At 37.9% G+C, this 15,737-nt stretch overlaps 1 protein-coding gene across 2 annotated transcripts in view; it reads right to left on the bottom strand.

Moving 5' to 3' along the window:
- prkg1b (protein kinase cGMP-dependent 1b) overlaps positions 1-15,737 on the bottom strand; it is a 118,305-nt gene that overhangs the window by 9,572 nt on the left and 92,996 nt on the right. For both annotated transcript variants that reach the window (XM_066693947.1, XM_066693946.1), the window contains exons 8-9: positions 10,177-10,242; positions 7,014-7,088 (exon numbers count right to left, since the gene is read on the bottom strand). In XM_066693947.1, coding sequence (XP_066550044.1) covers positions 7,014-7,088; positions 10,177-10,242 — 141 coding nt within the window. The remainder of the gene's footprint in view (positions 1-7,013; positions 7,089-10,176; positions 10,243-15,737) is intronic.

Raw genomic sequence — 15,737 nt, forward strand, 5'->3', positions numbered from 1 at the left:
TAATATGTGATCAGTGTTAGTAAGCATAGTTTTAAGCATGATTATCATTTATAACATATTACTTAATGTTTTTAAGTTGATTATCTTAGGCCAAGGCCCAAATGTTCATATCTCATAAAAAAAAAAAATCAAGTGTGCATTTATCAATGATAAAAACTATTTAAAAAATCTATATGTGAAAGAAGGCAGCACAACCACTTTATTATTCTAATGAGATTGCCATGTTTTAAAAGTTAAAGTACAACACAAAAATGAGTAAATACACAACAGACAGGACCATAGTAAACCATGCTCCTCTTCAGTCTGACACAGAGACCAGACAAACACAACAAGCACTGAGCCTTGCTTTATTTAACGCTGAACACGTTGAAAAAGCGGGCCTAACCAAAATGAACATGAAAAGAAGGCAGCTGTCTTAGGTTTACTCATGAAACAACAGGCGCTACAATTATTTCTCCATGACCCGACGTCACCTGCGCTCAGTCCTGAGGACATGCTATTCCACGCCACGGGCATGAGTTAAAAATTGCCTTGTCACATCTGATTTTGTTCTGCTTAACCTCTCAGCCCTGACTTTGCATCACACATTTTTCCTGATGAAAAAACCTTATTGACATTTTTGTAGTTGGGCTTCAATTTTTTTTCCAAATAGGATTACAGACGATGCAACGGGCAAGCTCTATAGGTTACTGATAAAAGGTTTCGATGATCCTATAGTGATAAATATTAAGTTCTTCTGTAATCAATAAACAAGCATACATCTTTGCTACCTCCTCTGTCACATACCCAGTGATGACACTGCCAGCCAGCGAGAGAGGTTTATACACTGTGTTGTCCTTTACAAATAAGCCATCAAACAATATATCCTTGACACGACAGTGGATCAAGGGCTTCCAGTCTCCGTAGAAATAGTAGCTGTTTATGCAGAATGATTCTCAGAAAATCAACACGTGTCTGTAACTATATACCAGCTGTTCCCAAGCTGGTCCATTAACAGACGGCCTTCTCGGCACGCCAGGAAGAAAGCCCAGCACGGGTCCCAATTTAAAGCATAGGAACTTTGCAAAGAAGCATTTTTAAAGTGACCCAAGCTGAGTGCAAAGATAGGTAGATAACACCTCAACTGTTCTGCTTTAAATGCATATCTGGAATCTGAGTATTTTTTTGCAGGGGGTGGGTATGCTCGACTGTACAGCAAATACAGTGCACTGACACGGGCCAGTAACACGATCACAGGGGTTTCTCTCAGGCTGTGCGGGGGAGGCGCGACTGGAGAGCCGGCAAAGAAACAGCTTGAAATGTCAATTAGGAGTTGTTTTCAACCAACTGACCTCTGCAGAGTTATGTAAGAAAGGGCAGCATGTTCTTCATAAAGATATTAGTACAGTCAGATATGTTAATGTGTGTGGAATGGCCACAGAAAGCCTAAAATATAATATGCTTATGTATCTGGCTCTTCAGTATTGAAACATTGTATATTTACTGGGTTTTATTTCTTATTGTGAAGCTATTATCTATATAATCATACAATATTATTGCTGTGTGAAATTAATATTCATTTAATAATAATCTCCAAAAGACGTGTATGAAAAGTAATTTATTTCAGCCTATTCATGCTGAAGACTTGTATGTAATCATGTGATTTGGAAAATGTAATTTCTGGGAACAATATAAGCACATATCGGCAATGACAGAGATAACAGCCATGCCTATTAAAAGAATAACACATTATTACCACAAGTACATTTATTCCCAGGTTTGGATTGATTCCTACAATATAGTGGCCAAAGCTTGCAGAACTGCCCCCTCTAGAGGCGATTCCCTACATCTGAAACAGTAATTAGCAACATGTCACACTTCACAAAGCTTAACTAAGCGCATCAGGCCACGAGGCTTTTAATAATGTACACAGCCTTCTGTGCCAAATTGTATAGATTTTCCTTTTCTTTGTTAGTACCAATCTCTTGTGTTATATATGTGTAAAAATAATGTACATTTAAAACTGTTTAGAATTCATGCAGCTGCTTTCAGATGAATGCACATTAAAACACAATACATAAATGCTTCAAAACTAACTCGGGATGTAAAGTAATGTTCATAATCATCAGCAGTTTGATTAAAAAACAAATCTGACTTCATAACCTCTACAAATGATCTATTTGCAGATGCCCTCATCCAGAACAACTTAGTTTACACAATAATCAATTTAAGCATACAAATATAATGGTTGGATTTGTTTTCCTTGTCTCGAGTTTAAATGGTGGAATTAAACCTCTTTTTTTATAACTGCACTTTGTTGCCATCCATGAAGCGGATGGCAGCTCAGTCTGCAGTGCTCAGTGGTGCGCTGTCATGCTTTTCTCGATTAGCAAGAAGACATGATTTTTGACAAATCTGTGATAATCTTTTGACAGCTGATGATGGATCTGTAGTGTCAGAGTATATCGATGCGGTTTTATTTTGACAAATTATACATTTCTGTCTATAGCATAGTTTTTATCTTACTCCACTACATCTCTAAACCTGCCCTGAATCCCAAACAAAAGTAGGTGGGATCCCTGCGCCTGCTGGGTGTCTGTCTTCAGATAAGATATTCATTATTAATGCTGGTTAAGCGACTGGTTTTATAATGTCCGAGAACAGAGAATGGGGGTTTGTAGAGGGAAAACTGAAGCGAATGTGGAATTGACATCCACAAGCAATATGCTGACGATTTGCATGCATTTCTTTTCCATCTTAAAATCTTAATGATTATATTTATTCCTCTGTGAGTGCAGTTACTTCAGAGACTTCAAGGTATGCATCTCAGCAAGCCACCAACAATAATGTAGGGTTTTTAACATAGTTTTGCTGTTTATAAATATATGTCTGACAGGTGTAACAATGTAATTAAGATTCTGTATGAAAACACTTATTGTAAATGACCAAACAGTGTGTTTCTCCAGTATTTGAGTTTCACACTTCAGCCCCACAATTTGTTTGTATACAGTCTAGTTAGCAGCTAATTATAGAGCACAAGTTCATTATCTGCTCGGAGCAGCCTGTAAACACTCGATGGCGCCTGTCTTTCTAATCGGGACGCAGAAGACGGGAGTGTTTGTGTCAGTGGGTGTTTGTCATGGCAACAACAGCCTTGTGAAGAAGAGCTGAATCACACTTTACAAGAAAGGATCAGAAACTGCCAGCCTCGATCGTGACCTGCTGAATTTGCATATTTATGTATATCCACCAAAGGGGCCAGACAACTTTTATTCTTGCTTTTACAATGCCAAGCTGTGCGGGTGACACATGGCGCTGACACAAAGCACACATCGCCGATTTCCCCTTCACACTCGATACTGTGCAGTGGTATTGTCTGCTTCATAAACTAGGCTGCTCATATAGGACAGGAGGCAATACTGACTGTTCGTCACAGGTAGCACCTGTATACAGTACATATGAATCCAGATTTCCTAAATATATCCTATATGGTTTTCAAATTGTGTTGCTGTATTGAAAAGTAGCATATTCCATTGTGGTTAAATATAGATTTGTTGTTTATAACGGCAGCAATTTAATTTGTCATTAAAAGTGTAATGTACAAATGTACAAACATCTGTATAAGCAAATCATGTTAATATTCAAATTTATATTAATTCATTCATTAAACATGGATAATGTGTTGAAATGGTAGTTTGTAACCCTTTGCTGTTGAAGGTCCTCACTGGGCTTCTCAGTTTGAGTATCTTTCCCGTAGGATTCAAAATGCAAACTGAAAACTGAAGAGAGTTGAAAATCTCAATTTAACAGCAAGAAAATTACATTCATTGTTAGGTGATTGTATGTGAACTACTATGTACTATATTTTTCAAGTAATTTCTGATAAAAAAAAAAAAAAGATTACAACTGGAGGATAGTTTAAGATGAGCATTTAACTTCTTACCACCAGAGGGCAGACTTGTATAGATTTTGAAGAGCTGAATCCCTGGCAAATGGGTTCAGAGGATTTTTAATGATAGTATTAAAGTCTTTGAAAAATGAGACGCAAGGAAAAAAATCTAAGATCAATTATAAAGTTAGTGATAATCTTTACCACATAAATGTGGAGGTCTTAAATTGCTATCTTTAACATCTACAGAAAGATTGGATTTGACCTGGGGCGTTTAATCTCCTACCTAGAACTAAGAGTGGTATTTTTGTACTTCTGTTTTTTTATGGCAAGAATGTTTTTAATGGAGCCATTGCTCGATAGAAAGCTTTCAGCGCTGCTCTGCTGAGAGAAGCTATTGATTTGCTTTGACTGACAGACAGATCCATCACAGAAGCGTGTGTCTAAAGTGGGGTCTTTAACCCTGGGAAACCTCCAGCAATGCAGGGCAAGCCGGCCACAGTCTGTGGAATCGGCAGTGTCACCAGAAGGGTGAAAATAACAATTCCAAGAGAAAATGGTGGAAGCCATGAAGGAATGAATAAGCAGTTACAACCATAATTTCCCTGAATGGAGAGAAGCCATTTGGGGCACCAGGCAGAGCTGCTGTGAACTGCAATCGGCAGCAGGACCAGTTCACTGGAGAGCAGCCCCTGGGCCCGAGGTGAGAGGTGTCACTGTGCTCAGGCAACCAAGGACAGATGGTTGCAGCTTCCCTTACCAAACGAGAGCACTCTCCGTCAATTCTATTATTCTGTTCCTGCTTTAAGACTATTCAGTTACAGGATATATACACACACTCACACTTAGATGGTGATTAATTGAGATAGACTGTGTGTGGGAACTGCATTCAGTCTTTTTCTTTCTCCTTTTGAAGAGCATTGCAGTTTTCACTGTAAAACATCTGACTCTTTTGTAAGTGGACCCCAGTGACTTGCTTCCTGGTGCTCTGATGGAAGACATCTGGAACAGCAGCTCTTTCTTATTCTGAACTGGGAATTCAATTCTCTGAGGTACCGACCGGACTGGAGTGTCGTGTTCCCTGGCCTCGCCCTGCCACTGGACTGTGCAGCGCAATACAAACGGCAAGATTCATTTTCAGAAGGAAGTTCTTTTAATTCAGTTCTGAGTACCAAATTGTGAATAGTACACTGATCACTAAAAATAAATACACACTATGTTACAGGTTATATTAATGCAGTAGATAATGCTGAGGTTTTGTCCAGAAGCTGTATAGTGGATAGATTCATATTCAGGGATCATATAAAATTGTATCAAATTAAATAATTAGCTAATGAAAAAGTAAGATAATATGCAATATTATATCTGTTTAATCAAATCTTTCCCCAACACGCTCATCAGACTGTATCGAATTACAAATATTTTCTGCCTTTTTGTTTTTGGCTTATTACTGCTGCCAGCAGGAGCTTCTCTCACATTAATGCATTGATGTAATGAAACCAAAGTATGTAAAAAAAAAAAATCCAGTAAGAAATATTTAAACCACAGTCTGTATGGGTTTGAAAGAAAACAAATTGTAGCATAATGTTATAAAACAAATTCTTTATTAATATGCCTTTTTTCCCATTTAAAAAGTTATACAGGTGGAGTTTGTGCATTTCCACCCATTGCAAAATAAACAAAATAATACCCGTAACCATAAAACCACAGTTGTTCTAATGACTTTCTAATTCGGTTGATTGTTAAATGTATATGTGTAAGGAATATGCATGTTTGTTTCTTTGTATGCTTTAGGATTGGGTTTCTAAATGAGCCACATCTTAGCAACTACAGTTTTATCTAACTTTACAGCAAAATCCTTTCTATTAATCCATAACACAAAGTCCAATGCCTATATTTCCCTTCCATAGATTCTGTTAAAAGTGGCATTTAAAAAAAAAAAAAAAAAAACGGACTATTGTAAATGGAACACAAACTGAGAACAAATCCACAATGTTGTCTTGGACAAAGCTTTGTACAATATATCTAATCACTTAGTCACCAGACCAAATCACTCGAGCATCTCACACTTTGAGAATGACCAGAGGAGCTGGTGTTGGCCTGTTTTGGCCGGTATCCTGCTTATCGTAACCTTTTGGATGCGGGATCGAGGATTATCACAGTTTTATAAAGACGTGCAAATCGAAGGCAACAGAAATCAAGGCAGCAAACTCGATCAGGTGCCAGCTATGAGATCCCTCCCATCGTGCCAGTGCTCGGTTCTCTCCCAGTACAGAGGGCCGTCCCAGACATGTTCTAGACCGGTGAAGCCTGGCTCAGCAGTCAGGCAAGAACTGCGCACAACACTCCCCATCAGCTGTAACTGCATTCACTGACGGAGCAATGCCCTGCATGCGCTCTCATACAACCCAGGTGTTTAAAACTAGTGTTTTATGCAAAAGTTGCATTTGGACCGTCTGTGTTGTCAGTATTGACATTTGATATTGATACAATTAGTCCATGGGATCAGGGATCTATTGCTGTACTTTATATAGTTCTGAATGTGTTTTTCTGCGGGAGTCCACAGGGGAGAGCGTCATGCCTTCTAGGAGATCAAGCTTCCCAGTGCAGTGTTTGACCTGCCATTGTGAGCAAAGACAACTGTGCCCAGTTTTTTTCCTGACTTTCAAATGTACTTTTCTAACCATAAACCCACAAGGAGCTCTTGGCTGTATTTGAATCCAGTAAATATACAATTTGCTTAGCATAGAGATGGGAGCCAAGTGCAAAGTAGAACAGTGGCCTGAACCATCCTTTTGTCTCAATTTACAAACAGCTTGGCATTTGTTTCTACATTTAACACCGTTTATTTTTGTCATCCACACAGATGTCTTTTGTTGGCAATAGACTACCAAGAGCTGCGTACATTGTTGTGTAGTGTTTACCTCAGAGATATTAATGAGAGTGCAGCTCCTCCAGGAGAGATTCACAGATTGACCTTTTTTGACTTTCTCAGGCATCTTTCACGATTTAGAGACCAAATTACATGTGTTCCCTGGTAGATTGTGTAATATGGCTTCTGAAATGACAAAATCTGCCTTGCATATTGCAATAGATATGGGCACATGCAGGGGTAAATGGCTAGTTTACTAAATGAGTAACTTACTTGGCCTTGGCCTCCGCATCTTCATAAGCTTTGTTGGAAACATCTTCCAGCCCCCCAATCAAGTGTTTAAAAGAGCTGTGGAAAAAATGAAAGAAAGAAATATTTGTATATCATGTGCCATTAAAACATAAACATTGCAATAGAAAGAAAACAGATTATGACAAAGGCACATTAAACACAGCAAGCCGGTGCCATGTGTTAAACCTTACTATTCAGAGATCCTTGTGTTGCCCAGATGCAAGGTGAAACCAAGCATAACTAAGCAACTTTAAAAAAGAACACATTTAGAGTCACTGCAACCCATCTATGACTCAAAACAGCTTTAAAAGCAGTTTGCATGTCCTGTTAGGTCTGGAAAATCACAGTGTGTTCCTTACCCATATTCTATAATATTTCAAACAAAAACAACATTAAATGAGGAACCGTGTAATGCAACATTTGTGTATAACACTGTCTTAATCAATGTCCCGCTAGACAATTACGAAACTACAAAACACAGTATTTTCACCTCGAAGAAAACAAAACTCTTAACATAATGAAATGCATACTACAAGTAATCCCTGCTTATTGAGAAAACCTGTTCTTGAAAAATGACTGATAAAGCAGTTTTGTGGATTTAACTGGGGAAAAACAAAAACGATATTCGATGCCGAGCTTAAGCCGACTGCATTCTATTAATGCACATCCTTTGTATCAGTACTTAAAGCCTAAAGACAATGGGCAGATCTCACATACGACACATCAAAGCTCTCCTGACTTGTGTGGATAAACTTTAGGCTGCAAGATTTAAATCACCATAACACAGGCCACTTCAAGTCTAGAGATGCACAAACAAAAGGCTACCTTTACGTAACTGCTTTAGAAACCATTTTTCTATGATCGATGCGAGCAGGAGCCCACAGCCCGCCCGGAGAATCTCTGCTTGGAGAGCGTAATCTGGCTATGACAGATTATTAAAAAGAAAAATAGTTTTCTGCTGCCATTTCTTCATTTAATATACCTCATACAATATAACTCATGGTCATATATGTGTTTATATTGGAAACAATCTCAGTTTTTCCTTCTTTTTATTCATATTCATGGTTGTAATATATAAATTGTACAATATAAATACACCACTGAATGACACCAAACTTAGATTTTAAATTTTTCCTTCCCTTTCTGTAATAAAATGATAATCTTGTCTCTTAATATTTCGCATTTTTCAATTTTTAAAATACATTTTTGCCCTCCTTCTATAAGGTATTGCACATATCCACTTTTATTCAGTGAAATGAAAATACACTGGCAAAATGAGTGATTCCTACAGGTTCTCTCTCGGAAGCAGCAGGTGCGATAGGATTAGCAAAGCCGGCTCATAGGGCAGTGTAACCTGAAATTCATTAAAATTGTCCTTCGTGATATACAGATGGATGATATTCTTATGGCACAATAGAACAAAACACATCTATTTTCCTTTTCCATTGGAGGCTCTTCATTATTGAGAGCTCGGCTGTACATCTACGAGATTTTATCATGCAGCCCTCTGCCATCTGTTGCATACCAAAGCAAAGTACATCAGAAGCTGGGGTCTCTGATTACCACAACAGAGTCCAATAATAAGGGCAGGTCAATACAGCCATTCGATGTTCTTCTAATGAGTTCCGATTTCCAAAATAATTAAAAAACAAATCGTAGATGTATTTATACGTGTGTGTGTGTGTGTATATATATATATATATATATATATAGATATATATATAGATATAGATAGGCCAAGTTTTAAAATATGTAATTTATATATGGTTTGTATGATATTTATGACAGCAGTAAAGAATGAATTTTCCATTTGATTGTTGTGAATAAGAACAAACATCTTTGTGTTCATTTGGTTTCCTCATTAGGAAATCATCAATATTACAGACTGTTGTTGCACAGAAAATAAATCATGATGTGAAATTCTTATTTATTTATTTGTGTGCAGCTGACTAATCATCAGAGTAGATGCCAGGTGCTGTTTGTGTTTTGTTTCTTGTGTGATTGTGGTTACTGTTTCCATCCTCCTTGTCGATAACCTCTATGCGCATTTACTCAAATGGATATACTGTAAGCAGTCAGTCACTTTAAACTTGTATTCATCACCCTTGTGATATTTCATGTTAAGACGTTTACAACTTGGGACTAGATCACAGCTGCTGCGAGAGAGAGAGAGGTTTTCTCCCTAAAACACCAAGAGACACAGTTGCTGAGAACTGAGGACTTTCTTGTCATCAGTCAATGTGATAATGACTAGGCACAAATTAAGACTCCCAACGAACACATTTAGGAACCTCCCTGCCCACCACAAAAAAAGACGACAACAAAAATCCTTAATGGAACATGTTGGGTGGACGTGTTGCCACAGCTCCCAATCCCAAATCTTGATTAGCATGCCATGGTGTGCCAGTTTGGGACCTCCACATGAATCTGATAATCGTTTACACCATGGCAGCATCTGGACAACAAGCTGCGGCCAAAATAAGCAAGTCTTCATGAGTAGCGCCATTAGCCTTTCATCTGGACTCTGTGATAAAAATTAGTGGTTCGTTTCTTGCATTGGCAACGGCCCCTCTCTGTACTCGCCTGCTTCAGGAAATCCTTTTTAAGTGGAGCCTCGGAGCCTGGCAGCTTTGGCACAGAGGGCATTGTGTGTACAGAGCTCCCATGGATTGAACACCACAATTCATCACAGTGTACAAATGATACTCTCACATAGAAGCACACAATTTCATCATAAATCTTATCTTAAATCAGGCTGGCCTTCATTGCGCACTTAAGTGTGCACCAGCAGTTTTTAATAGTCGTGTCTAATACATACTTTCTTCTAATGCATGCTTTCTTCCTTAAAAATAAAAACATGAAACCTAGGGTCATATCAAGTCAAATAAATTGACTTCCATATTGATTTGTTTGTTTCTTAAAGCACTGAAATGCTGTTGAATGATTTTCACAGCTCTCTCTCTTTAAGACCTCTTAAATATAAAATTGAAAAGAAAAGAAAAAGGAACACAGAGTTCAAATCTGTAGTGTTATGAAACTCAAGCAAAGGTTTTTGTTTGTATTGCTGCACTTCTTCGTACAATACAGAGTTGTAGAAAAAACACACAAACATAAGCCAGTGGAAGTGTACAGTGTCTGTACTTACTCTCTGTCAATAACCAGGCAGGTCACAGCTTCAGCAGCGATGACGTTGGCTGTTCTTATGTCTTCCCTGTTATGAAAAATAATAAAAGCGTCAGTCTTTCATCTGACATATTTAATCTATCTAAGGGCAAACATACTTTCATATATTTTTGTTGTTTTCCTCTAAGAAAAAAGATACGTAAATACATTTCTACATTAGGCTAAAGTTGAATCTTCCTTGTTCTTCTCTTGGATTTTGGTCACGGACACGGGATCATGGACATGGATTTTTTGTGGAAAAATGTGCTCAAATATTTTACCAGGGCACAGAAAATGTAACTACTTTATTATGGTTACAACATTGCTATTAACTTGTATTTTCTTAGATTCATTTATACAGTGTCATTTTTTATTTTTCCGCAGCTAAGAAGCTAAATGCCTATTGAACAGTCGTGCCTCAGGTCAAAGTTTCCTGCATCAGATGTGATAGTGTGCATTTTGTGTCGTTGATGTAAATCTTTTTTTACATCCAGTAACTCTACCAAAACCACCAATTTTATTTCCTGTTTATTTATCTTAACTTGAGAAAACAATATTGTTAAATCCCATATAAAGACAGTCACAGAAAGCATAATAAACTCTTAATGCTTATATTTATATATGATACATAGAATGCAGAAAAGAAAACAATCAAAAAGGCAATTTCACTATATTGCAAATTGGAATATATATATAAGGCAGTACTCCAGGAGATTGTGAATGTCTAAATATGTCTTGCTGTAGCTTCCATTACAAAAAAGATTAAGAAGCATTACTCTGTACAGTTTTCATTTTCGTCGTCGGAATCGTCTCTGGTATATTCCGAGGAGGAATCGTCCCAGTCAGACGTGTCCGTCTCAGAGTCTATGCAATCCATACTGAGTCCAGGTCCATCTGATGATTATACACACTGCAGCGCTCGGAGCACAGCCACGCGGTCTTATAGAGGGACTAACACTGCGCTTCTCCTCCTCGCTGGCAGCTCTGGATTCCCTGCTTCCTCAAAGGTCACAGCAGCTGGCAGAGGCTTCAATCCGATAGTGTGGCAAAGCACAAGCAAAGCACAATCCATAAGTCACACAGGAGCGAGGTGGAGTGAGCGATTAAAGACTCGCATCAGTGACACTTTGTCCACAGAGGCATGGGGCATCTAGTGTAGCAGATTCTGTCCCCATTGTCATCACTGTCATCACATTTTGGAAAATATATGGCTTTGCTGAGCAGGAACAATAATATGAACACCTGCTAGGTGCTAACTGGACTTCCAGCTAAGATTGGGTTCCCTTCATCTCTTGCCTGGGAGCATAATTATTGTCTTGGATGCAACTAAAGAGACCCTTTCCATGCCTGCTAAAATATATTCCTGTTTTGAATGGCATCTAAGTTTTGCTGAGGGTTGCAATGCTCAAACTGCGCCTGGCTCTTGCCCCTTGTAATGGATTAGTTTAAATGAATAGCAATTATTGGAGAATATTTTTTAATCTCCACGGAAGATATTATCCCCAGCTTCCGTTCATATGTAAAGCAGTTTTAAATTGATGGATGAAAAGCATGCAAAAACAACCCTCATGTAACTAGTTATTTAGGACCTCAAAAGGTTATTATTGCACAAATTATCACTTTCCTTGGATGCACTCTGCTCTGAAGCTGTTCTGATGTCTGTTGCATTGTATGAAAAGTAATATCATGTGTTCCTTTGCTCTAAAGGCACTGTGTTCAGTCTATAGCAGAGTTTCCATGGCCTCGATTGCCAAAGAAGAACGTCATTCAATGCGTATAGAAGGGTTATTGTACAAAAGATTAATAAAATGACAATTATTGTGAGCTTGAGCTTGAGCTTGAAGAACTTCAATCATCTGAACACATCTCGGGGAATAGGCCTGGGAGAGGTCATGTGTATAAGTTGTTAACCCCCGACTTTAAATGTGTAGCTTGATTTTAAAAATACATGAACATTGGGGGGCCAATATACCAGGAAAACAGCTAACCCTCTTAACAGGTCATTGAGCGGGCAAGCAAGAGGTGAAAGAGGTCTTCTCACTTAATTTCTTGTATTATGTAATCTGTCAACACTAAGGATGCTTTCATAATGTTTCTGTAGCTCCCCCCCCCCCCCCCCCCCCCCCCCCCCCAAAAAAAAAAAAAGATCAAAATGTGATTGATATACTCATGTGGAGAAATACATAAACGGCAATAAAAATATCCCAAATCAGGCATGTTCTGTTTTTACACATCTAGAATCCACCTTCAGTTTTCTTATGTAAAGGTGAATGGAAAATTCTGTCGAAGTCTTGACTGTAAATAAACTATTGCTTCTCTGCTGAATAAGCTTGTTTTAAAAATAGTCATGCAAGTATGGAAAGTGATTCAAGTAGTGAAGGGACCAGGGTTCATGTATTTGTAGAGTTGCAATGGGGAACCCTGCCTTTTTCACCTGTTCTGGACTTGTCCTTCAAACAAATGCCAGTAGTCATTCTGCAAATTAAAAGCCATGCCTACATCAGTTTCATTAGTGTCATTTCAGCTCTCAGAGATCATCTCGCCATAAAGAACGATGTTTATCAGTCAAATTTAACTCGGACTAAAAGGACATTTACTTGGGTGTATTTCTGGTAATTATCATACATTGGTAACTCAGTGAATGTAAACGATGACTTGGCTAATAAGACCAATTAATTGTCTTTAACAAAGAGAGTAGGATGTAGATGTAAATAACATTGTAAAGTAATAAATCAGTGGCTTGGCAATGCCCCCACCGAATAGCTCGCACTGTTGTATAAGCTGGATAAGTTTCTACATGTGTACTTGTTAACCTAGAAAATGTACATCAGATTGTGCCAACAGCTGTACTTTGAGCCATGCCAGCTAAGCTAGGAGGCTATGACTTCCAGACAGTATTAATATAATTTGTCTGTTTTCTTTAGTGTCGGCAGGATCCTGCTTGATAGACGCTGTGTTTTGTAATATACTTTCTTCACATACTGCTTACCACAGAATGCAAACCTCCCCTTCACTGCGGTCAATTCTATACACTCAATGTGCATCTCAACTTGACTTTAACTATCCAACGTTGGAAAGAACTTCCGTTTCTGAGCTTTTGCACATTACATGACAACACAGGTTTGGAGGTTTATGTATAAAGACAAAGCTCACAATGTTGTAGAAGTTCCATTTGTCAATTAGTAAGACTTGGACATAGACTCATATCAAGTCACATGGCTATATTTAAAGCATATTTTTATAGGCACTGTGAATATGCACAACCTTGACCTTGATCGACGTCTGAAATCTGTTATATTGCAGCAGCATGAAATGAAATATCTCCCAGTGTGACAAGACGCATCTCGGATGATAAGAAGCTAAAATAAATGCTCGTCCTGTGAGGGAAAATGCCATATTGCCCATTTTAGAATTTATATATATTGCATGCCGCATACACTGCACGCCACACTAGGTAATATAAGCATATCAGATGTATAACAGTTACTGTAATTAATGTTATTGTGCATAAGTTCAATCAGAGTGCATTGCATTTTCTGTGCTAACTATACAGTACATCTGAGTTATATCCACTATGGAGTATGTAACCATAAACAAACATGGATTTTAAATCAGCTTAATCTAAATAAACATGAAAAACAAACATTTCACAGATAGAATGTCGTTATATTGTAGTTTTTTTTCTTCTTTAACCACAAAGGGATTTCCGGATCTCACCGTTCCTAATGCTGCGAGTCAATGAACAAGCATGATCGTATGCATTAGCGAAGGTGGGTGGTGTGGTATTCCTGGGGCGTTGCGACAAAAGCTTTCAGACAGGCAGTCGTCCAGCATTATACTTTTCCGGTACATTTCACAGCAGCACCTTCACTTTGCCTGCTTTATTGAAATGTGTGGGCAAGCAGACCACAAACAGCATGTTCAGACAAACACGCCGCTGAAATTACCTGTGCACCCCTTCAGGGGGAGACAGAAAAGAATTAAAAGGGGGTCCGGAAAGAAAAGGTCAGTGTTGTCAGTCTAGCTGAGCCAGAAACGCATCTCTGGCCTCCAAATCTCAGCAAATGCTGAAATGTTCCCTTCACTCTAAATTCCCCAAGGAAGGTTTCTTTAGTGATTAAAAAAACTAAGTTTCCACGTGTAAAGATGTGCGAAAGTTTAGAGAGTCTAGAGAGACCCCAACCCTTACACAGGAGTCTTCAAACAATGCCAATCAGATTAACCTCTATTAATTAAGGCAATAATTGTTACGAAAAGAAATAAAAAACATATGACTCCCAGGAGTAATCTGTCAAATGGCATTTTAGAGTTTCAAGAGACCTTTAAGGAAAATTAGAGACCATTGTGCAAGCATTGTACTGTACATATTTTAAAATGCAACTGTATTGAAAATGTTTGCTCTCGATCATGAGTAGTAAATAAAAAAATAAAATAAAATAAAACATGTATTGTATATTGGTATGAATACAAAATGAGATATGTTAAAAATACATTTTCCATGATTTTCACTGGTATCTAATAATTTATGTCAGGGGAAAGGAGGCAAAAAGAGAGTATTGTTAACAGCTAAATGAAAACTACTCTAATTAACTGATTATCTATTTAAAGCACCAGACCAAGTCTTCACACACATTTAGGCTATGTGGTTGAAATGTAGTTGTGTTGTAGCACTTTGTTAGTCACTAATATTTTGTAAATATTTAACCATGTATGAAAATGTTCTAGTTTCCTTATTTCCTGAATTTATTAAACAAATTAAATAAAGCAAATATGAAGCAGTTACTTCACGCCCAGTTCTTAGTCTGTTGACTTTCAAATCCGCTAATTAAACTCCAAATGTTATCAGGTGAATCTTTTGTAAAGTTTACTTAGGGTAATTGGTTGTGCATGCTTCTCTCAGAGGCCAAATCCTGACATTGTTTTTGACGATTTGTAATTGCCTACCAAAAAGAAACACATTGATTTGTAAATCTTGTTAAAGATCAAAGACGCTGACTTGCGGGGAACAAAGCACCATTATTAAAGGAGCAATTGATTTGCTAAACATGCTAATCAGCTGGATTTCCTTATAATTAAAACAGAGGAGTGAGGTTTAAGATCAAAAGCAGCCTGACAAATAAATAATAATCTTACTATGCATGTAAAACTGTCTGTAGATGTACACAATAGGTTTACTTCAGGGTGCACTTTACTTCACTTATGTACAAAGGAAATAAAGACCCATTATAATATAAATCTAATAGGAAACCATTTATGATTATCCAATATGTGGTTTCAGAACAGTTTCTGTGGTTTCTGTCTTTAAAAGCATCTGTGTGGCTTTAAACACACACAAGAAGTATCAATAGATTGAAATCCTTACTAGGGATGGATCCCTGCACTATAATATTCATGTGTTTCAAGCTCAAGCAAAGCACTTTCAGTCAACTTTCTAATGAACAAACTAATATTAAAATAAAAGTGTAATCCCTCAATCACACCAGCGAGTGTAACCGGTCCCTGTGCTTCAGAGGGAAGTTGGAGTTAATGTGACGGTGACCTCCC

This window comes from Amia ocellicauda, chromosome 20, assembly GCF_036373705.1.
Source record: "Amia ocellicauda isolate fAmiCal2 chromosome 20, fAmiCal2.hap1, whole genome shotgun sequence".
NCBI classification, from domain to species: domain Eukaryota; kingdom Metazoa; phylum Chordata; class Actinopteri; order Amiiformes; family Amiidae; genus Amia; species Amia ocellicauda.